General features: G+C 41.5%; 2 protein-coding genes across 2 annotated transcripts; both read right to left on the reverse strand.

The window, feature by feature from the left end:
* Positions 1 to 16045, reverse strand: LOC311172800 (uncharacterized protein; the record flags this gene model as incomplete). Its single annotated transcript, XM_084236328.1, has 6 exons — positions 1 to 549; positions 2322 to 2618; positions 7712 to 7841; positions 8317 to 8375; positions 9021 to 9206; positions 15125 to 16045. 6 exons carry the CDS (start codon positions 16043 to 16045, stop codon positions 1 to 3), a joined length of 2142 nt encoding a protein of 713 aa, XP_084092454.1.
* Positions 16046 to 22703: 6658 nt separating this feature from the next.
* LOC311172801 (olfactory receptor 1J4-like) lies at positions 22704 to 23654 on the reverse strand (the record flags this gene model as incomplete). Its single annotated transcript, XM_084236329.1, has 1 exon — positions 22704 to 23654. The coding sequence occupies one exon, from the start codon at positions 23652 to 23654 to the stop codon at positions 22704 to 22706; it is 951 nt and encodes a 316-aa protein (XP_084092455.1).
* Positions 23655 to 25336: the final 1682 nt, after the last annotated feature.

Genomic DNA, 25336 nt, shown 5'->3' on the forward strand with positions numbered 1-25336 from the left:
TTAACATGTTCTTTTTGACTCTTTTGACGTAAGGAACTGAACCCGATTAACAGGTGTTTCCAGGGCACATTTCATGTCTCTGTTTCTCAAGCTATAGATGAAGGGGTTCAGCAAGGGAGTGACTACCATATACATCACAGAAGCAGTTATGTATTCGTCACTGGAGGTGGATGAGGAAGAAAAGAGGTAAACTTCTGCAATGGTCCCATAGAATAAAGACACAATGAGGAGGTGGGAGCCACAGGTAGAAAGGACTTTGAAGAATTTCTTAGCAGAGGATTCTCTCAGAATATTGGTCCAAATTCGGACATAGGAGCCAACCATACCACTAAAAGGTGTGAAGACTATCAACCCTCCCTCAATGAAGATGATCATCTCATTGAGGGAGACATCTGAGAAGCTCATCTTTAGGAGTACAGAGAGGTCACAGAAGTAATGGGGGATGGTATTGTCAACACAGAAGGACAGTTGAGCCAAGAGCAGAGTGTGCAACAGAGAGTGGAGACAGCTGAAGAACCAGCACCCAGCTACTAATAGGACACACAGCTCCTGCCTCATGATGGTGTTGTAGTGGAGTGGGTAAATTCCCTAATTTACACTTAAATTGGTCAGTGGCTAACATTCTAGTAGAGCTGGTCAGTGGTGTTATGGCCAGCTTGTAAATTTAACATTCCACTGGAAATGCAGTGATGATGCTTTGGGACTTTAATTTGCATTTACTTGATCTTTAATAATGTGGAGCATCTAATCATATCTGTATTTTATTTGGTGAATCATTTGTTCACATCTTTTAACCAGTTTTTAAATTGGATTTAATTTAACCCCAAATGGACCCTTATTTTGATTTCAAGTGTTTTGTCAGATATATTACTTAAAGGTATTTCCCCCCATGCTTATTATGTCACATTGTTTTAAAAGTATCATTCAAAAAGTATGATGAAGTCCAATTTTCAGTTCCTTCTTACACAAATTAATTTTTTTTTGCTTTTATAAGAAACTTTTGCTAAATCTTAGCTCACAGATTTTATCCCATAGGTCCTTCTAAAATGTTTATAATTTGAGATTTTGTTTTTAATGTATTCTCTATTTTAATATGTTACATTTTATACTCAGTGCATATTTTCCTGGAAGTTCATTTTGTTGTCTGTGGATATTCTGTTTCTGCAACGTCCTTTGCAGGAAGACTGTATTTCCTCCACTGTATAGCACTTGCTCCTCTGTGACATGTCGGGGTCTACACAGTGTTGATCTATGTATGGGCTCTGCTATGTTCCATTGACCTATTTTTTCCATCCTTATTCTAACATGAGTCTGACTTGATTACAGGACTTTTATGATCAGGTCATACATGAGGCCAAGATTCATCTCATCCTCTTGTCACAGTTACTGTAGCTATTCCAGCATGTTTGCCTGTCCTTCGGAAAACTAGAATCAGCTTGCCAATTTTCACTGAAGAAAAAAAAAAAGAAAATCTGATAGTTCTTTTATGGATTGCAAGCTTATCATTGATACTTTTTGTTCAGAAATCTTTCATTTTTATATTTACCAACATTATTAATATTTCTAGTGTTCTTCATTTCTTGGTAAATTTTCTTCTTGTCTCATATAATTACTACCTTGTATATAGAGACTACCCTTGGGATTTCCGTTAACATAGTCTGTTAGAATTTTGATTGTTTTTCTGCAGATTTCTTTATTTCACATTCACGTTTATAGAATATATTCCATGTTGATAGAGATTTCAAAAAAAATTACTAAATAATACCGTTATTTCATCTTCTGATTTCCTTCAACATTGTGTTGCTGGAATTGCTTATAAGCTACTTCTTGAGCCTCTGTTAGGTGATGACTGGGAACATTCAGTTGCACACTTTTTTTTTTCAAAGATTTATTTATTTATACAAGAATTGGGGTATAGGCCAGATGTGTGAGAGGGTGAGAGGATTCACCAGAGACAGAGCGGGGAACAGAACAGGCAGACTGACCAAAAACACTGCTGAGAGGAACAGTGGGCTAGACAGGAGAGGTCTGCTGCACCACGTGGGTATCTCCCTGACTGGAATCAAACCCGCACTGCAGAGGCTACAGGCAGCTTTACAGTGCTGTGATCAACCGCCTGCGCCACCAGGGAGGCCCCAGTCTCTCAATTTTGACCCTCACCTCTTCCTGAAGAGTTGGTTGAGTTCGTTCCTCCAGCTTCTAGCAGGTGAACAACCAGGAAGGTTTCCGAATCAGCACATCTGACCACCCCACACCTATATGCCCAATGCTTGAAAACAATTTAAGAAAATTGTTTACATGAGTGAGTAAATGACACAAAGCTCCTGTCTCATGGTAGTGTAGTGGAGGGGGTGACAGATGGCCATGTACCTGTCATCGGCCATCACTACAAGAAGGAAGTTGTCCAGAAAAACAAAGAATATTAAAAAATACATCTGGAAAATGCACCCTGCATAGGGGATGGACCTCAGATTAGTGTGCAAGTTTGTCAACATCTTAGGGACAGTGACAGATGAGGAGACGTCAGTGAAGGCCAAGTGGCTGAGGAGGAAGTACATGGGGGTGTGGAGGTGCGAGTCCAGCCTGATGAGCAGGATGATGAGCAGGATGATGAGCAGGTTCCCCAGCAACGTGGTCAGGTACATGCCCAGGAACAGGGCAAAGAACAGGACACTGCTACTCTGGAAGGATGGGGAGCCCCAGGAGGAGGAACTTGGACATACTGCTCTGGTTCTCCCACCTCATGCTGCTCGTGTCTCTGTGGGAACTGGAGGAAACAGGAAAGGTCGAATGCTTAGAGTAGCCTAACAGCATAGCAATGTTCTCTTTCCATGAGGATGTTAATTTTTAACTAGACCTCTGTTTTTTGCTTATACCTGTTGAAACTTGTCACAATCTTACAGGATAGATCTCCCATGGTGCATGACACCAGCACCATATCCTAAATTTTTCCTTTCATGGAATGGGAGCACATGTTTTATTTTTTTTTTTTGAAAAAAAAATAGAATTATTTTTTTGAATGACAACCATGTCCTATATCTGATACAAAGCGCTGAATTCATCATAGTGAACAGAAATGCAAAGTCCTAACACTGTAGGTTGTGTGCCATTATATTGTGCTAATCAAAAGTGAAAAGCTGGTATGACATGGCAAAATCATGAGAGATGCGGGACACAGACTTCTGTACTTTTCAAAATACAGTAACTCTCTAAATTGGAGTGAAAGAGCTAAGAATTGGAGACAGGCACAGTGACATAGCAGAATCTTTATGATCAGAGATATTTAATATTCCATTTAACATATCCACCAGGGTTCCTAAACCAACCTTAATAATAATGTCAACTATTTTTCATTAACATACAATAAGCAGATATTGGCCTAAGGTTACATACACTTTTTACTTAAATTCTCATCATAGTACTAATCAGCACTATAATATCTGTTTTAACTATGAGTAGCAAAAGACACATTTTCAATGTGTGTAAAGGTGCATACTCAGAAGTACAGGAAGTGACTGACAACATAGATACAGACAGGATCCATCTGCAAGAATTTTGAATCCCTCCTAAGAGTAAAGAGTTTCTCTGAGAAGTAAGACATACTGGGTGACATCATTTGTCTAACAGTTATAAACCATCTATACCATCATACAATTCACAAAGGACTCTCATTCTAATATTAAAAAGTTGAGATATATCTAGAGATTGTATGATACATTAGGAAAATACTATTTCTTCATTCATAAATGACACGAAACAACAGTGAAATATGTAGGGGACCACAGGCAGAGTCCAGGTTCAACATTTCTTTGGTAGTGAGGTTAGAGTTAGGTTTACACACACACACAAACACACACACACACAAACACACACACACAAACACACATATACACACTGATGTTGAGGGAATCTAGACTCACTCAGTCAAGCAGTGGAGCAGGACAGCAAATCCTCCTCAGGGACCATGAACTTGCTGAGGGCTCTGCTGTAAAGACAATGCTGTAAAGAGCTTACTGTCCAAGAGAGGCACTGGGCACATCAAGTTGCAGCTACCAACACAGCAACAGTACGTACACATTAATGTCAGCACACTCATACACACACGCTCACACACAGAGGCACACATTCACTCTCACACACACATGTGCCCCACACTGAACCATGGAGTGCCATGCATTTAGAACTCAAATAAAATACAAGATCACACTTACCAAATAATTCTGTAAAAATTTCAAGTCCTCCCTCCCCTGCTGCTCATGGATAAATGCAGGAACCCCTGCTCCAGAGTGGGGAGCACATCTTCTCTCTTTACCCTCTGTAGTCCCTTTCCTTACCTGAGATGAGTAGCCAGAGATGAACCATGGAGCTAAGGAGAGGGAGGGCAGATGTTTGAGATCAAAGTGTTGATTAAGAGACTGCAGATCACACTCAGCATTGGTTCCCAAATGCTTTATGGGACACCGGTTTGTTTTTGTGCTCTGGATCGGGAGGGGAACAGACTAGGGTGTCATTTTCTGCTCTCCAATTCTGTCTCTCAGTCTAGTCTTCCTTTTAATTCCCTCCCTTCCTTTCACTCTCTCTCTGTCAGAAGAGAGAGGTCACACACCAGACATATTTGTGATGGAAAATTCTTCCACCCCCATCACACACAGACCCACATAGAGGCACATCAGACCTCTGAGCATAGAGACACAATCTGCTCATCTCCAGTCCCCACACACTCTGACCAGGCACCTATTCAGTGTCTGAGTCCTCAGCTTTTGCTGGGAAGACCAGCAACAAATAGTATGAAAACAATCTCTGTGAGTCCAAGGCCTCCAAGCTTGCTGTGTCTGTCCCTGATGCCACAGAACAGCCAGGATGACACCACTTTATAAACCACTTGAAAGGACTGACCTAGTTGGAGGCACTTGAGCAATGTCGAGGTATAAGGGGGACAATGACCTACTCATAGGCCACCTGAGAAGGAGGATGACATGGCCTTCCTCTAGCATGAGGAAGCCAGTGCCTGTTCAGATAGCACTGGGTCGTGGACTCTGTCATTCATTTATTATTCATCCTAAATAAGTAAAGTCACTTCTCTCAGTCTTGTTTATCAGTTATAAAGTTCAGATAATTAAAGTTTGATAGTTAAGAAGATTTTGTTAAAGTTTCGAGGCATTTCCTGCTAAAGCACATAAATGTTCAATAAATGTGAGCCCTAGGTATTTACCCAAAGGACACAGAAACATCAATTCCAAAGAGCACCTGCACCCCTATGTTTATAGCAGCACTGTTTACAATAATTAAGCTTTGGAAACAACTCAAATGCCCAAAAATAGATGACTGGATCAAGAAGATGTGGTACATATACACCATAGAATATTACTCAGCATTCAAAAAAGATAAACACATGCAATTTGCAGCAACATGGATGGCGCTGGAAGGGATCATGTTCAGTGAAATAAGCCAGAAAGAAAAAGAATGGTCTCACCGGATGGTCTCACTCATAGCAGGAATCTAGAAAACTTAAATAAGGGACCAGGAAAAAGAATAACTGTAAGAAAGAAAATATCAAAATCAACAAACAACTATGAACCAGAGACACTCTATGAGGGGTGAGGGGTGGGGAGGGGAGGGATTGGGGTCAAAATAAGGGGATTGCAATTGTATGGGGAATATAAAAATAAAATTTATTTTAAAAAAATGTGAGCCCTTATTGTCAATATCTTTGCATATCCCAACAAAATAAAAGTATAATCATTGATGTTATGCCGGTTCAATGAAGCTGCCAATGCCTATAAGCAAATTCTTGAAGCTTAGTCTGGTGATGATTGGGCACATTCAGTCTCTGTCACTTTTGACTCTCACCTCTGCCTGAAAAGTTGGTTGAATTCACACTTCCAGCTTCTCTAGTGGGTGAACTAGAAGGAAGGTTTCCAAATCAGTACATTCTAATCACCCCCACATCTAAACACCTGATGCTTGATAATAATTTAAGCCTTTTGTGTACGTGAGGGAGTAAAAGACAGAATATTGGGGAGAAATGAAAAAAGATGTAGGAAAATTAGGAGCATTTCTCTACCAAAACGACATTCATATTATATGGTGAGTTCTTATAAATTTATATCTCTGTATATCTATGTGCGTGTATCATTTGTGTATATATTATATTTCTTATTTTCATATTGCTAAGGTCACATATATTAACTGTGAAATACACACTCCCAATTTATACAATTTTATGCACTCACATCAATATAACGATTTAACTCATAGAATTGTAATTGAGTTTACTGAGTTTTTCACCCCTTCCCTTTTGTGTTACTGCCTAACATGCATACACTAAGTGTAGCAATTTGAAATGGATAGCCTGATGAACTTTACATAGACGTATCTCCATGGTTAGTACTACCAAATAAAAGGTAGAATGTTCAAGGACACCAGAAGAAATTTCTTTGAAAAGAACTAAAGCAGTTACTGATAAGATAAAACTTTCAAAATTGCATCCATGGAAATATTGAATAAATGCAGATAAACTATTACAAAACCAACTTCAGAGGAAATGAAGCTGTGAGTATTCAAAAGTTTATTATGGGAATGTCAGAATTTGAAAACTTGGAAATTCAACTTACATTAGCAGAGTTTTTTACGATATTCTCTCTGAATCTCTCCTTCCATGGACTGTGAGGAGCAAAGGGAAGAAAGGCAGGGATTTCATGGAGTTGGTAGGACTGAAGGACTTTCCATCTTCACATCCTCCCTAGTCTCCTACCCCAAAACATGTGACGTAGCAATCAGGCATCATCTACTCCAAGAATTGCTAAGCAAATGTCAGAATCATTACTCAGTCTGGTGGATTAAATTGGTGTATGTCAGTAGAGAGTGATTATTAACATATTCATCTTGAATCTTTTGACATAAGGAACTTAGCCCGATTAACAAGTGTTTCCAGGGCACGTTTCATGTCTCTGTTTCTCAGGCTGTAGATGAAGGGGTTCAGCAAAGGGGTGACAACCATATACATCACAGAACCAGTTATGTTTTCCTCTCTGGATGAAGAGAACAGGTAAACTTCTGCAAGGGTCCCATAGAATAAAGCAACAACAAGGAGGTGGGAGCCACAGGTAGAAAGGACTTTGAAAAATTTCTTGGCAGAGGGTTCTTTGAGGACAGTGGTCCAAATCCGGATATAGGAGCCAACGACGCCAATAAAAGGCGAGAGGATGATCACCCCTCCCTCAGAGAAGATGACCAACTCATTGATGGAGACGTCTGAGCAGCTGATCTTGATGAGTGTAGGGAGGTCACAGAAGAAGTGGTCTATGGTATTGTCAGCACAGAAGGACAGGCGGGCCAAGAGCAGGGTGTGCAACAGTGAGTGGAGACAGCTGAAGAGCCAGCACCCAGCTCCTAAGAGGACACACAGCTCCTGCCTCATGATGGTGTTGTAGTGGAGGGGCTGACAGATGGCCACGTACCTGTCATACGCCATCACTGCAAGAAGGAAATCATCAAAACAACCAAACCATATTAAAAAATATGTCTGTGAAATGCATGCTGCATAGGGGATGGACTTGTCATCACTGTGCATGTTTGTCAAGATCTTAGGGACAATGACAGATGAGAGACACACATCACTTAAGGCCAAATGGCTGAGGAAGAAGTACATGGGGGTGTGGAGGCGCGAGTCCAGCCTGATGAGCAGGATGATAAGCAGGTTCCCCAGCACCGTGGTCAGGTACATGCCCAGGAACAGGGCAAAGAACAGACCCCGCTGCTCTGGACGGATGGGGAGCCCCAGGAGGATGAACTCGGACACACTGCTCTGGTTCTCCCTCTTCATGTTGCTCATGTCTCTCCTGGGAAAGTAGGGAGAGGTACAAATCTTAGAAGTAGGCATAAAAGCATAGCAATATCCTCTTTCCATGTACGTGTCAATTGTTAATTTTTTTGCTCAAATTTATTGATGGTCTCAAAACAGTCTCTCAGAGGATCTTTGATGGTATAGTACACTCACACAATATCCTGCAAGTTTTCCTTTTGTGGAATCCGAGGACATGTTTCTTTATTCCAGAATTATTTACTGTAACACAGCCTTGTCCCAGATATGACACAAAGCACTGTAGTTCTTTACAGTGAATAAAATTGCAAAGTCCTAACACTCAAGTATTGTACATGTTATCATGCTAATGAAACGTCAGAAATAGGCATGACATGGCAAAATCATGAGAGAAGCAGGACACAGACATTCCTCTAATAAATAGTACTCCCTAAAGTGGAGTGGAAAAGCTAAGAATATGTGACAGGCTTACAGTGACAAGGCAGAATCCTTACTGATCGGAGATATTTAATATTCTCTTTAACAGAGTGTCCACCTGGGTTCCTAAACCAACCTAAAAATAATGTCAAATATTTGTCGTGAATATACCGTATTCAGATATTTGGCCTAAGAATTTACATAGACGTTTTAGTTAAATCTTCATCATAGCACCAATTCATCAGCACTATAATTCTTTTAACTGTGAAAGCAAAAGTACATTTTCATTTTGTGTAAAGGTACATGACTATTGAATCCCTAAGAGTAGAGAGTGTCTCTGAAAAATCAGACATGCTGAGTGACACCATTTGTCAGTCTGTTGCTCCAAGCGTTATCGACCATATTTACCATCATGCAGTTTACAAAGGGATTGCACATACTTTCATTTCACAGCTAGGGACTGTATGAAACATGACAAATATATTATTTGTTCATTTCATAAATGACATAAAACAACAGCCAAAGAGAGAGATGACCACAGATGGATTCCAGATTCGGCCTCCTTTGGCATGAAATTAGAATAGGATCACACACACACACACACACACACACACACACACACGCTGAAGGAGGAATCTAGAAAGACTCACTCAAGTAGTAAAGCAGGACAACAAGGCTTCCTCAGGGACCATGAACTGGCTGAGGGCTCTGCTTATCTGGGTTCACGGTCACCGAGAGGAGAGTGTCTGGACCCCCATGTGGAGGCCTGGCTTCCACTCACATGGGCTGTGTCAGCCTCACTGAGAAACAGAGGAAACAAGCAGGAACCAACTGAGCCAACCAGGACCTTGTTGGGGCAGGGCTTGTGAAAGGTGCCGAGTCCAAGCCCTGGAAGGATCAGGCTATGTGCTCCAGGTGTGTGAGGGATGTGCAGGGGCCTCTTTTGTTGCACATTTACCTGTGCTACCTGAAAGTGATGAAGGAGAAACATCATGACACAGTGTAATATGAATTTTCTTGCCAAGCACCAGTCATGAGCCAGGCAAGGTGCTGACAGTCTATGTGGGTTGCATCATTTAGTCCTCAGAATTGCATTGTACATGGGAGTAGTTACCCCTCCTTTCCCAGGGAGGGAGCTGAATGTCATAGAGGAAACATGTAAGGTCCAGACGAGGACTGGGACCAGTGGACCTGCTGCAGGCACTGAGGTCCCATCCATTATCCACCTGCCTAGTGGCGGAGACTCACAGGAACCTTCCTCCCAAACAGAAATGGACCAATGTTGAACGATGCATAATGTGATCCATGAGTGAAAATTTGGGTCCATGAGGTCATGTTACCACCACAGAAAAAATATCTGCAAATGAAGCATCAGCCCCCACATATGCACTCTACACACACACACACACACACACACACACACACACACACACACTAACACATACACTAAAATTTCAAGTGCTTTGCATTTACAACTCGAATAAAATACAAGATCACACTTACCAAATGACTCAGTAAGTTTCAATTCCTCCCTCCCCTGCAGCTCATGGGTAAATTCAGGAACCCCTGCTCCAGAGCGGGAGCAAATTTCTCTCTTTGCACTTTGCAGTCGCTTTACTTACCTGTGATGAGTCACCAGAGGTGAACATGTGGGGTTTATGGAGGGAGGTAGATGGTCGAGATGAAAGGTTGATGAAGAGACCGCAGATCACACTCAGCAATGTGCTATTTGCGGGCCCAGTTGGTGCTTCAGTTTTGGGGCAGAGGGGGAAAGAATAACATGTCATTAACGTCTCCCACTCTATCTCCAGATTCTCTGACTGTCCTTCCGTTTCATTCCCTTCCCTTCCTTCCCCGCTCTGTCTGACATGACAGTGAGGTCACAAACACACACATATTTGTGAGGGAACATCCATTCACCCATCACACACAGACCCACCTGGAGGACACCTCTGACCTCAGAGCACACAGACACACTCTGCTCACCTATCCCTGCCCACCTCACCGTGTGTCATTACTCCTTACATCAGTCACCTTCTAATCAGTGTCTGAGTCCTCAGCTTCTGCTGTAAGACCAGTAAGAAAGAACTGAGAAGACATCCTGTGTGAGTCCATCGCCTCCTGAGCTTGCTGTGTCTGTCCCCGATGCCAGAGAATACCAGGAGGACACCACTTTATAATCACTTGAAGGACAAGGAAGGTCCCTCAGCTCCTGGTTAAGGAAAGAGAGTAGTTTGACTTTCTCAGTTCGCATCAGACCCTGGGGAAGAGCCTGCATAGAGGCTGGATAGTAGACTGTGCTTGTTGGAGGCACCTGAGCGGTGTGGAGGTGTCAGGGGACACTGACCTGCTCCTAGGCCACCTGAGAAACAGGGTGACTTGACCCTCCTCTAGCATGAGGCACTAGCACCTGTTTAGACAGCACTGGGCGCTGGACTCTGTCACTCATTTGTGGTTATCCTAAAGATGTAGTCACTTCTCTCAGTCTTGTTTATCGGTTATAAAGTGCAGATAATAAAAGTATAATAATAAAGATTTTTCAAGTTTTGAGGTCATTCCTGCTAAAGCACATAAACGCCCAATAAATGTCAGCCCTTATTGTCATTACCTTTGCATATTCCAACAAAAGAGACATATTATCATTGATGTTGATGCCAATTCAGGCAGTTGAGTGACTCAGTCAATTGATCATTATTTTCAAAGCTACTTCCACAACACGAGTATGTGAAATTAATGTGAGTAACTCAGCTAGTACAGTTTTACACCAGCTCGGTTTAACTTGGTAACAGACACCTCCAGGCTTATGGCTCTGTGCTGCTCTAGACTCTTCAGAATGTGGACATTTGTGCATGGCCCTTCTCAAGGTTCTCCCCTACACACCTTGCCCAGTTTGGTCCACACCCCCAATTTTTCTTATGCATATAAAGTACCTTAGAACTGGGGACACAATTCCTTCCCATGTTTCCAAAGTCATGGCACCTCTAAGAAAACATGTGCTTTTAACACACCCCTCTGCCCCCCATACCCTATGCTGCACACACAGGGGCTCACAGGGAATCAGACTCTGAAATGCAGCTTCTCTAGTCCAGACAAAAGGACACCTGCCATCTCCAAGGCAAGTATCTCGTCCACACGTAGTTTTTTTTTCCTGTCCATTTTTAAAATTTTATTTTCTATATTTTTTACATCATTTTTCATTTTTGCACAATGTATGCATTTTCCTCTTGGTTATATTCCCCATACAATTCCTACCACCCTTTTTTTGAACTTAATCCCTCCTCCGCTCCCCGGCGCCCCTGTAGTGTGTCTCTGGTTTATAGTTGCTTGTTGATTTTGATTTTTACTTTATTATAACTAGTCTTTTTCCTGGTCCCTTATTTAGGTTTTCTAAATTCCTGCTATGAGTGAGACCATCGGTCTTTTTCTTTTTCTTTCTAGCTTATTTCGCTGAGCTATGTCCAAAAATAGGTGACTGGATCAAGATGATGTGGTACATGTACACAATGGAATATTACTCAGCAATCAAAAACGATAAAATTCTTGCAAATTGCAGCAACATGGATGGAGCTGGAAGGGATCATGCACACGTAGTTTTTGTTCTGTCTTTTAACTCTTGGTGAGGGACAGAGACCTCATAGAGACCAGGGATTTTCCTCAGTTCAAGTCTCTGGAACAGAGCATTCATTCAAGGTAATTTAGCCATGTGACCAAGGTTATAAATAATCATCGCAAATGCTAATAGGTAAGTTATTTTTCAATAATTTTCAAAATATTGAAAAAATAGCCACACAACGATTTTTCTGTGGACTGTGAAACATAATAACTTCATCCCATGTATTCTTCTTTCATTGGAAATATTTGCAAAAAGTGACCCATGTAGACATCCGCACATAAGCTTTTTTTGTAGGGAAATTTTAATGAAAATTTAAATTTTCTAAGTGGATTAGGACTATTCAATTTAACTGCTCTCATTTGTTTACCTTTGTTAGTTTTTATTTGATACACAGTAAGCTTCCCATTATTAAAATGAACAGTTTGATCATTTTGCCAGATGCATTCATTGTGAAACTATCATGTCAATGAAGTAGAGATACCGTGTGTGACCCTGCAGATGGCCATGTCCCATACTCAGACCCCTCCTCCCCTTTTTACCTCTCCTCTTCTAACCATGCAACCCCTGACCTGCTTACTCTCACTATAGTTTGCTTGTTCTAGAAATTTCCATAAAGGGAATCACATAGTATGGGCTATCCTCTGGCAGACTTCTTTCATTAGTATGTTGCTTTAAGAGATATCACAGTTGCTATATCAATATTTCTTTATTTTATAGCTGAATAATAGTTCATGTGTAACAAACATTGGTTATCACTGGGTTATTTTCCGCTTGATACTATTAACATTAAGCTGAACATTTATAAACCAGTTTTGAATGGCCATAGACTTTCACATCTACTGGATGATTACCTAAGAGGGAGATGGCTGGATCCAATATAAGAACGTAGTCAAATTTTACGAAACTACTAGTGTTTTCAAAGTTGTCATATCGGTTTTCATTCTCAGAAGTGTTTTCATTCATTCATTTCATTCTCAAACTGCCTGAACTCCTTTAAAACCCTTACATTGATCAGTTTTTTAAATTAAATTATAGTAGATCTAGTCAACGTCTGTAATGACCATTTCTGTAAATTCAACTTTCTACTGGGAACGTAGTGATGACATTTTGTCAAGTAAATTTGCATTTACCTGATCTCTAATAATATGCAGCATCTAATCATGTCTTATATATATCTGGTGAAGCATTTGTTCACTTATTTGGCCCTTGTTTAAGCCATATCACAGGATTTCATCCCATGTGTTTTTCTAAAAAATTTTTATTTGTGATTTCATATTCAGAGTATTTTCTATTTTAATACTGTACATTTTACATTTAGTGCAAGATTTGGCTGGAAGTTTGCTTTAGCGACTGTGGATATTCAATTCCTTCAACTCCCTTTACTGTAGACTGTATCTCCTCCACTGATTACCCTTGCTCCTCTATGAATTACCTGGTCTACAAATAAGGATCTGTTTATAGGCTCTGTTCTGTTCCATGGACCTATTTTGTTTTTCATCCTTATTCTAACATGAGTCAGACTTTATTACGGTAATTTTATGATCAGCTTATACTTTATTTTTAAATTTTCTAAGGGTTTATTTATATATACAAAAACTGGGGTACAGGCCAGAAGTGGGGATGTGTGAGATTTCACCAGAGACAGAGTAAGGAGCAGAACAGGCAGATTGACTGAAATACACTGCTGAGGGGAGCAGAGGGTGAGTCAGGAGAGGTCTGCTGCACCACGTGGATAGCTCCCTGGCCAGGGATTGATCGAACTCATGCTGCAGTGGCTGCGGATAGCTTCATAGGTTGTGTCTTAACCCCATGAGCCACCAGGAAGGCCCGATTAGCTCATACTTTAGAGGAAGATTCACGTGTCCTCTCGTCAAAACTATTTTGAGTAACCCAGGTTCTTGGCATCTCCTTCAAAAACTAGATCAGCTTCCCAATTAGTTGTGAATTTTCAAGTGTTCTCATATAATCATTGCCTTATATCTACAGCATTACCCACGATTTTCCATCGTATAAATCTGAATTTTGTCAGTTTGTTTTTCAGCTAATACCTTTATTTCAACTTCTCTTAGGTAGAATATATTCCAGGTTGCTAGAGATTACTAAAAATATTTTTGTTAACTATAAAAATTACATTCTTCTGTCTTCTGATTCCTTCATTCTTCTGTTGCCGCTATGGCATATAAGCTCATTCTTGTAGCTGAGTTTGGTGACCATTGGGTGCATCCGGCTCTGTCACTTTTGACCCTCACTTCTACCTGAAAAGTTGGTTGAGTTCACTCTTCTAGCTTCTCTACTGGGTGAACTAAAAGGAAGGTTACTAAGTCAGCACAGTTTGATCACACCCCCACCTATGCATGTGATGCTTGATAATAATGTAAGGCTTTTGTTTACATGAGGGAGTAAAAGACAGAAAATTGGGGAGAAATGAAAACAAAAGTAGGAAAATTAGGAGCATTTCTTTACCAGAATGACATTCATATTATTTGTTGTCTTATAAATATATAGCTCTGTATAGTTATATGAATACATCATGTGCATATATTAGGCATTATTTTCATATTGCCAAGGTTACATAATTTAACTGTAAAATACACACTTCCCAATATGTAAAATTGTATGTGCTCATATCACCATAAGGATTGTACTCATAGAATTGTAATTGAGTTTATTGAGTTTTTCTCACTGCTCTGTTTTGTGTTACCGCCTAACATGCGTACACTAAGTGCATAAATTTGAAATGTATAGTCTGATGAACTTTACATAGGCGTATGTCCATTGTTACCACTACCAAATAAGATGTAGAACAATTCAAGAAAATATCTTTTTGAAAAGAACTAAAGTACTTATTGATAACAGGAATCTTTCAAAATTGCATCCATGAACACATTTATTATATTCAGGTAAACAATTATAAAACCAACTTAAGAGGAAAAAGCTGAGTAATCAGAAGTTTATTATGGGAAATTCAACTTACACTAGCAGAGTTTTTTATGATTTTCTTTCTTGTGAGTCCATCCTTCCATGGACTGTGAGGAGCGAAGGGAAGAAAGGCAGGGATTTCATGGAGCTGGTGGGCCTAAAGGACTTTCCATCCTAATTTCTGCCACTGAAGATCCTCCTACTCTCCAACCCCAAGACCTGTGACGTTGCAATCAGGCATCATCTACTCCAAGAATTGTTAAGAAAATATCAGAATCATTGAGTCAGTCTGGTTGATGAAAGCTGGTCTATGACAGCAGAAAGAGTGATTATTAACTCATAAGGTTCTTAACCCGATTAACAAGTGTTTCCAGGGCACTTTTCATGTCTCTGTTTCTCAGGCTGTAGATGAAGGGGTTCAGCAAGGGGGTGACTACCATATACATCACAGAAGCAGTTATGTATTCATCACTGGAGGTGGATGATGAAGAAAAAAGGTAAACTTCTGCAATGGTCCCATAGAATAAAGACACAACGAGGAGGTGGGAGCCACAGGTTGAAAGGACTTTGAAGAATTTCTTAGCAGAGGGTTCTCTCAGGACAGAGGTCCAAATACGGATATAGGAGCCAACGACACCGCTAAAAGGTGTCATGACAATCACCCCTCCCTCAATACTGATGACCAATTCATTGATAGAGATGTCTGAGCAGCTCATCCTCAGGAGTGTAGTGAGGTCACAGAAGAAGTGGTGTATGGTATTGTGAGCACAGAAGGACACTCTAGCCAAGAGCAGGGTGTGCAACAGAGAGTGGAGACAGCTTAAGAACCAACACCCAGATGCTAAGGAAATACACAGCTCCGTCCTCATGATGGTGTTGTAGTGGAGTGGGTGACAGATGGCCACATACCTGTCATAGGCCATCACTGCAAGAAGGAATATGTCAAAACAACCAAACCATATTAAAAAATAGGTCTGGGAAATGCATGCTGCGTAGGGGATGGACTTGTCATCACTGTGCATGTTTGTCAGGATCTTAGGGACAGTGACAGATGAGAGACACACATCATTTAAGGCCAAGTGGCTGAGGAAGAAGTACATGGGGGTGTGGAGGCGCGAATCCAGCCTGATGAGCAGGATAATGAGCAGGTTCCCCAGCACCGTGGTCAGGTACATGCCCAGGAACAGGGCGAAGAACATGCTCCGCTGCTCAGGACGGATGGGAAGCCCCAGGAGGAGGAACTCGGACACGCTGCTCTGGTTCTCCCACCTCATGTTGCTCATATATCTGCTGGGAAAGAAGAAGAGAGGTAGCAATATTAGGAGTAGCCAAAAAAAATAGCAACATCCGCTTTACACGGTATGAGGTCACAATATCTGTGAATTTTTAAATTTTTTGCTCACACCTATCGATGGGTTCAAAACAGTCTCTCACTGTAGAGACTCAATGGTATACCATACTCTCCCATTTTCCTGCAATTTTTATTTCCATGGAATCAGAGGACATGTTTTCTTTTACAGAATTATTTGTGGAACCACAGCCTTATTCTAGGGATGGCACGAAGCAGTGAGTTCCTCGAGGTGGACAAAAACGCAAAGTCTTAACACTCAAGGCTTGTGCACCATCATATCAATGTTAATCAAAATCAAAAACTGGCATGGCATGGCAAAATCATGAGTGACCAGGACTCATAAGTCAGCACTTTTGTCTGCAAAATATAGTAACACCCTAAATGGAGTAGAAAAACTAAGAAGTTGTGACAAGCTTACAGTGAAATGACAGAATCCTTACTGATCAGAGATATTGAATATTCTCTTTCAGCACAGAGTCCACCGGGTCCCCAAACCGACTTTCAAATAATGTCAACTATTTATCTTTAACATTCACTATACAGGTGTCGGCCTAAGATTTTCCATACAGGATTTGCTTAAATCTTCATCATAGCACTAATTAATCAGCACTCTAATAACCCTTTTATGTCTGAGGATCAAAAGTACATTTTCCTTTTGGATAAAGGTACGTGAATATTGAATCTCCCCTAAGAATAGAGAGTATCTCTGTAAAATCAGAATGCTGAGTGCCATCGTGTGTCGTTCTATTGGTCCTAGAGTTATCAATCATAATTACCATCATGCAATTTACAGAGGGAACCTCACATACTTTAATTTCAAAAAGTAGAAATATGTCTAGAGATTGTATGAAACATTAGGAAAATATTATTTCTTCATTTCATAAATGACATAAAGCAACAGCCAAAGAGCGAGATGACCACAGATAGATTCCAGGTTCAGCCTTTTTTGGCAGTGAGGTTAGAATAGGATCACACACACAAGCTGAAGAAGGAATCTAGACTGACTGACTCAAGCAGTGGAGCAGGACAGCAAGGCTTCCTCAGGGACCATGAAGTTGCTGAGGCATCTGCTTATCTTGGTTCATGGCCACTGAGAGGACAGTTTCTGGACCTCCATGTGGAGGCCTGGCTGCCCACTGACGTGTGCTGTGTCAGCCTCACTTAGAAACAGAGGAAGCAAGCAGGAAGCAACTGGACCTACTAGGCTTGAGGGGTGTGCAGAGGTGCCTGTTCTTAGACTTCTACTCGTCCTGCCCCAGACAGCAGTGAAATAGGGATCTCATCACACTGGCACTAGCTTGGGGGAAAGATAATAAGAATCCTTGTCTCTACAGAGCACCAGTCATGAACCAGGTGTGATGTGGACAGTCTGTGTGGATTGCATCATGTAGCCCTCAAAATTGCACTGTAGGAGGGAGTAGTTACCCTTCCTATCCCAGGGGGGATCTGAATGTCAGGGAGGAAACATGTAACGTCCAGATGAGGACTGGGCCCAGAGGACCTGCTGCAGGCACTGAGGGTCCCATTCATTAAGCACCTGCCTAGTGGCAGAGACTTTCGGGAACTTTCCTCCCAAACAGAAAAGGACCAGTGTTGAAAGATGGATAATAGTTCATGAGCAAGGCTTTAGTCCATCAGGTGAAAGTTATAACCACAGAAAAAAATATCTGCAAATTCAGCGTCAGCCCCCACATATAGTACACATACACACACACACCCCCCATACCGTGAAGTGACATGCATTTATTACTTGAAGAAAATAGATCACTCTTACCAAATGGCTCTGTAACAATTTCAAGTCCTCCCTCCCCTGCTGCTCATGGACAAATGCAGGCACCCTGCTCCAGAGCGGGGAGCACATCTTCTCTCTTTACCCTCTGCAGTCCCTTTCCTTACCTGAGATGAGTAGTCAGAGGTGAACATCTGGGAGTTATGGAGGAGGGAGGTAGATGTTTGTTATGAAAGGGCTGATGAAGAAACCGCGGATCACACCTAGCAGTGGCCCTTACATACTTCATGGGGGACCCCGTTGGTGCTTGTGTCCTAGGCAAAGTGGGGAAAGAATAACACGTCATTTACTTCTCTCCAACTCATACTCTCCCTGAAACTCTTCCGTTTCGTTCCTTGCCCTTCCTTCCCTGCTCTGTCTGACATGAGGGTGAGGTCACAAACACACACATATTTGTGAGGGAACGTCCATCCACCCATCACACCCAGACCCACCTGGAAGACACATCTGACATCTGAGCACACAGACACACTCTGCTCACCTAGAATCCCTGCCCACTTCACTGTGTGTCGTTCCTCCTTTTATCAGTCACTTTCTAATCAGTGTCTGAGTTCTCAGCTTCTGCTGAGAAGACCAGCAAGGAAGAACTGAGAAGACATCTTGTGTGAGTCCATCACCTCCTGAGCTTGCTGTGTCTGTCCCTGATTCCAGAGAACAGCCAGGAGGACACAACTATATAACCACTTGTAGGACAAGGAAGGTCCCTCAGCTCCTGGTTAAGGAAAAAGAGTAATTTGATTGTCTCAGTCCTATCAGACCCTGGGGAGGAGCCTGCATAGAGATTGGAAGGACTGAGATAGTTGAAGGCACCTGAGTGGTGTCAGGGTATCAGTGGACACTGGCCTGCTCATAGGCCACCTGAGAAGCAGGATGACCTGGCCTTCCTCCATCCGGCATGAGGAAGCCAGCGCCTATTCAGACGGCACTGGGTGCGGGACTCCTTCATCCTAAATAAGTGAAGTCACTTCTCTCAGTCTTGTTTATCAGCTATAAAGTGCAGATAATAAACATGTGACAGTTATGAAGATTTTATTAAAGTTTCGAGATCACTCCTACTAAGCACATAAATGTCAGCCCTTATCGTCATTACCTTTGTATATTCCCACAAAAGATAAATATAATTATTGATGTTGATGCTAGTTCAAGGCAGTTGAGTGACTCAGTCAGTTGATTCATTATTTTTCAAAGCTGCTTCCACAACACAGCACGAGTATATGATACAAATGTGAGTGGCTCAGCCAGTACACTTTACACCAGCTCGGTTTAACCTGGTAACAGACACCCCAGGGCTGAATGGCTCCTTGCTCCTCTAGACTCTTCAGAAAGTGGGCATTTGTGCATCACCTTCTCAAGGTTCTCCCCTATACACCTTGCCCAGTTCAGTCCACACCCCCAATTTTCTTATAATGTGCCCTAGAACTGGGGACACAATTCCTTCTCGTGTCTCCAAATTCATGGCACCTCGAAAAAAAGATGTATCTTTAACACTCTCCTCTGCCCCCCATACACTAGGCCAGCACAGGGCTGCACACACAGGGGGCTCACTGGGCATCAGACTGAGAAATGCAGCTTCTCTAGTCCAGACAGAAGGACGCCTGCCGTCTCCAAGGCAAGTATCTCATCCACACATAGGTTTCATTTCTCTGTCTTTTAACTCTAGCATCCAGGAAAGGGAGCTCGTAGAGACCAGGGATTTTCCTTAGTTCAAGTCTCTGTGCTACTTTATGTACATAGAACAGAGGATTCATTCAAGATAATTTAGTGACCAATTTTACACATGATCATCCAGAAATGCTTGAAGGTGGATAAAGAATCAACCAGAACAAAATAATCACACGATTATTCTACCGATTGTGAAACAGAACTTGGTATTCATTGAAGATATATGAAAAAACAGCTGTGAAGACATCTGTACATGAACTTTGCTTTATAATGAAAATGTAAATTTTCTAATTGGTTTAGGATTATTCAAATTAACTGCATCTCATTTGTTTTACCTTTGTAAGTTTTCATTTGATACACAATAAGCTTTTGATTATTAAAATGAATAGGTTGATCAGTTTTGCCAAATGCATTCATTGTGAAACTATCATGGCAATGAAATAGAGATACCGTCCATCACCTTGCAGATGGCCATGTCCCCTATGATGACCCTTCCTCTCCTTTTTACCTCTCCTGCTATAACCATGCAACCCCTGACCCACTTGCTCTCACTATAGATTGCTTATTCTAGAAATTTCCATAAAGGTAATTACATAGTATGGGCTATCCTCTGGCAGACTTCTTTCATTAGTATGTTACTTTAAGACACATCCCAGTTGCTATATCAACAGTGCATCATTTTATTGCCTTATAATACTTCATGTGTATCAAATGATTAACGCTGGATTATTTCCCACTGGAATCTGTTAACATTAAACTGAACACGTATGAACTAGTTTTGAATGGACGTAGACTTGTGTCTAATGGGTAATTACCTAAGAGTGAGTCCATGCTTAAGTTCAAGGTCTACATTTTAAGAAACTACTAGTTGTCTTATCACTTTTCCTCCTCACAGTGTTTGAGAGGTTGAATCCTTCATAACCCTTAGTTTGATCAGTGTTTTTAACTTTAAGATTATAGCAGATCTGGTCAACTTTCATTATGGCCAGTTCTGTAAATTTAGCATTCTAGTGGGAGTGCAGTGATGAGACTTGGGGATTTTTAATTCACATTTACTTAATCTCTAATAATGTGCTGCATCTAATCATGTCTTATAATTACCTGGTGACACATTTGATCAAACTTTTGCCCAATTGCTTAACCCATATCACAGGATTTTATCACATATCTTCTTCTAAAATTTCAGTAATATGAGATTTTCTGTGAAGGGTATTTTCTATTTTAATACTTTATATTTTAGATTGAGTGCAAGTTTGGCTGGAAGTTCATTTTGGTGACTATGTATATTCAAATCCTTCAACAACCTTTACTGTAGACTGTATTTCCTTCACTGATTGCCCTTCTTCCTCTATGAAGTATCTGCTCTACACAGTATGGATCCTTTCATTGGCTCTGTTCTTTTCCATTGATCTATTTTTTCATCTTTATTCTAACATGAGTCTCACTTGATTACTGTAGTTTTATTATCAGCTCATACTTTAGGGCTTTGAAGATTCATCACATCCTCTTGCCAAAACTGTTTTGAGTAACCCAGGTTCTTCATACTTCCTTCCAAAAATTAGAAACAATTTGTCAATTTCCACCAAAAAGAAAAAAAAAGAAAAATTGTAAGCCTTTTAAGGGATTGCAATGCTTATCATTGAAGCTTTTGAATCAAGAAACATTCTTTTTTATCTTAACTAATATTATGAAAAATTTTATTGTTCCTCCATTCATTGTGATTTTTTTAAGTATTCTTATATAATCACTGTGTTACATCCAGAGCATTAGCCTTGATTTTCCGTTAGTATAAGTCTGCCGAATTTCCTTAGTTTTTCTGCAAATTTCTTCATTTCAACTTCTCCTTCGTAGAATATATTCCAGGTTGGTAGAGATTACCAAAAATATTTTTACTGCATATAAAAACAACATTCTTATTTTATTTTATTTTTATATTCCCCATACAATTGCAACCCCCTGATTTTGACCCCAAACCCTCCTTCCCCCTTCCCCCCCCCCCAAGTGTGTCTCTGGTTCACAGTTGTTTGTTGATTTTGATTTTTTTCTTTCTTATAGCTATTATTTTTCTTGCTCCCTTATTTAGGTTTTCTAGATTCCTTTTATGAGTGAGACTATGCGGTATTTTTCTTTTTCTTTCTGGCTTTTTCGCTGAGCATGATCCATTCCAGCTCCATCCATGTTGCTGCAAATTGCATGTGTAAAAACAACATTCTTTTGTCTTCTGAGTCCTTCATCCCTGTATTGCTGCTATTGCTTATTAGCTGTAGCTTGAGGCTTAGTTAGGTGATAATTGGAAGCAGTCAGCCTCCCTCCCCTTGACCCTAACCTCTGCCTGAAAAGTTGGTTGAATCACTTTTCAGCTCTTCTAGTGGGTGAGCAACAAGGAAAGAACCAAATCAGCATTTTCTTATCACCCCCGCAACTACACACTGGATGCTTGATAAAAATTTCAGTAAAACCTTTAGTTTTCATGAGGGAGTAAAAGACAGAAAATTGAGAGTTATGAAAAAGGTAAGTACGAAAATTAGGAGCATTTCTATACCAGAATGACATTCATATTATATGGTGATGTCTTATAAATATATCTCTATATTCATGTGAATGTATCATTTGTGTATATAGTATATGTCTTATTTTCATATTGCCATGGTCATATACATTAACTGTAAAATACACACTCCCCAATTTATACAATTTTATGCACTCACATCACCATAACAATTGAACTCATTAAACAGTGAACATAGTTTATTGCATTCTTCTCACCCTTCATTTTGTGTGCTGCCTAACATGGGAAAACTGATTGTAGCAATTTGAAAAGTGTAGCCTGATGAACTTTACACGAGCATATCTCCATTGTTACTATTGCCAAATAAGATGGAGAACATTTTAGGTACCCCAGAAAATTTTTTTTGGAAAAGAACTAAAGTCCTTACTATTAACAGAAAGGCAGGGATTTCATGGAGTTGGTGGGACTTCACATCCTCCCTCCTCTCCTACCGAAAGACCTGTGATGTAGCAATCAGGCATCCTCTATTCCAAGAATTATTAAGAAAATGTCAGAATCGTTGAGGCAGTCTGGTTGATGAAAGCTGGTGTCTGTCAGCAGAGAGAGTGATTGTTAACATGTTCATCTTGAGTCTTTTGACATAAGGAACTTAACCCGATTCACAAGTGTTTCCAGGGCACGTTTCATGTCTCTGTTTCTCAGGCTGTAGATGAAGGGGTTCAGCAAGGGGGTGACAACCATATACATCACAGAAGCAGTTATGTTTTCGTCACTGGAGGTGGATGAGGAGGAAAACAGGTAAACTTCTGAAATGGTCCCATAGAATAAAGACACAACGAGGAGGTGGGAGCCACAGGTAGAAAGGACTTTGAAGAATTTCTTAGCAGAGGGTTCTCTCAGGACCGTGGACCAAATCCGGATATAGGAGCCAACGACACCACTAAAAGGCGAGAGGACGATCACCCCTCCCTCATAAAAGAGGACCAACTCATTGATGGAGATGTCTGAGCAGCTCATCCTAAGGAGTGTAGTGAGATCACAGAAGAAGTGGTGTATGGTACTCTCAGCACAGAAGGACACTCCAGCCAAGAGCAGGGTGTGCAACAGAGAGTGCAGATTGCTGAAGAACCAACATGCAGCTACTAAGAGGACACACAGCTCCTGCCTCATGATGGTGGTGTAGTGGAGGGGCTGACAGATGGCCACATACCTGTCATAGGCCATCACTGCAAGAAGGAAATTGTCGAAACAACCAAACCATATTAAAAAATAGGTCTGGGAGATGCACGCTGCAAAGGAGATGGACTTGTCATTAGTGTGCATGTTGGTGAGCATCTTAGGGACAGTGACAGATGAGAGACACACATCATTGAAGGCCAAGTGGCTGAGGAAGAAGTACATGGGGGTGTGGAGGCGCGAGTCCAGCCTGATGAGCAGGATGATGAGCAGGTTCCCCAGCACTGTGGTCAGGTACATGCCCAGAAACAGGGCAAAGAACAGGCCCTGCTGCTCTGAACGGATGGGGAGCCCCAGGAGGAGGAGGAACTCAGTCTCACCACTCTGGTTCTTCATCTCATGTTTCTCATGTCTCTGCTGGGAAAGAAGAGGAGAGGTAGAAATGTAAGAAGTAGCCATACAAACATAGCAATATCCTCTATTCATGAACACTTACCACATGACTCTGTAAATATTACAAGTCCTCCCTCCCCTGCTGCTCATGGATTAATGCAGGAACCCCTGCTCCAGAGCGGGGAGCACATCTTCTCTCTTTACCCTCTGCAGTCCCTTTCCTTACCTGAAATGAGTAGTCAGAGGTGAACATGTGGGAGTTTTGGAGGAGGGAGGTAGATGTTTGAGATGAAAGGGCTGATGAAGAGACTCGGATCACAGCCAGCAGCCGTCCCCATGTGCTTTAGGGGGGCACAATTGGTGCTTATGTCCTGCAGCAAAGAGGGGGAAAGAGTAACAGAATATTTAGCTCTCTCCAAGTCTGTCTCCAGTCTCTGACTACTCGTTCCTTCCACTCTCTGTCTGACGTAAGGGGAAGTCACACACACAGACCTGTTGTGAGGGAGCATTCATCCACCCCTCTCACACACTGATCCACCTGGAGGACACATCTGAACTATGAGCACATGACACACTCTGCTCACCTAAAATCCCCTGCTCACTTCACACTGTGTTGTTCCTTGTTACATCAGTCACCTTGTAATCAGTGCCTGAGTCTCAGCTTCTGCTGGGAAGACCAGCAACAAATAGTAACAAGACATCCTTGTGAGTCCGTTGCCTCCTGAACTTGCTGTGTCTGTCCCTGATTCCAGGGAATAGCCAGAAGGACACCAGTTCACAACCCACTTGAAGGACAGGGAAGGTCCCTCAGCTCCTGATTAAGGAAAGAGAATAATTTGACTGCCTGAGTTCCTGTCAGACCCTGGGGAGGAGCCTGCATCGAGGCTGGAGGGACTGAGCTAGGTGCAGGCACTTGAGCTCTGTCGAGGTATCAGGGGACACTGACCTGCTGATAGGCCATGTGAGAAGCAGTGTGACCTGGCTTTCCTCCAGCATGAGGAAGCCAGCACCTGTTCAGACAGCACTGGGCACTGGCCTCTGTCGATCAATTATTCATCCTAAATAAGTAAAGTCACTTCTCTCAGTCTTGTTTATCAGCTATAAAGTACAGATAAAATAGTTATGAAGATTTTATTAAAGTTTCGAGCCATTCCTGCTAAAGCACATAAACACCCAATAAATGTCAGCCCTTATTTTCATCCCTTTGCATATTCCAACAAAAGATAAATATAATCTTTGATGTTGATGCCAGTTCAAGGCAGTTGAGTGACTCTGTGAGTTGATTCATTATTTTTCAAAGCTACTTCCACAACACAACACAAGTATGTGATACAAATAAGAGGGCCTCAGCCTCTGTAGTTTATACCCACTCAGTTAAATTTGGTAACAGCCACCCCCAGGCTGATGACTCTGTGCTGTTCTAGACTTTCCAAAAGTGGCCATTTGTGCATGCCCCTTCTCAAGGTTCTCCCCTGCACACCTTTCTCAGTTCAGTCCACACACCCAATTTTTCTCATGCATATAATGTGCACTAGCACTGGGGACACATTCCTTCCCATGTCCCCAAAGTCATGGCACCTCTAAGAAGGAGGATGTGTCTTTAATGCTCCCCTCCTGCCCCTATTCTCTAGGCCAGCACAGAGCTGCACACACAGGTCTCACTGGGCATCAGACTCTGAAATGCA

This window comes from Talpa europaea (assembly GCF_964194135.1).
Source record: "Talpa europaea genome assembly, chromosome: 7".
In the NCBI taxonomy this organism is placed as follows: Eukaryota; Metazoa; Chordata; class Mammalia; order Eulipotyphla; family Talpidae; genus Talpa; species Talpa europaea.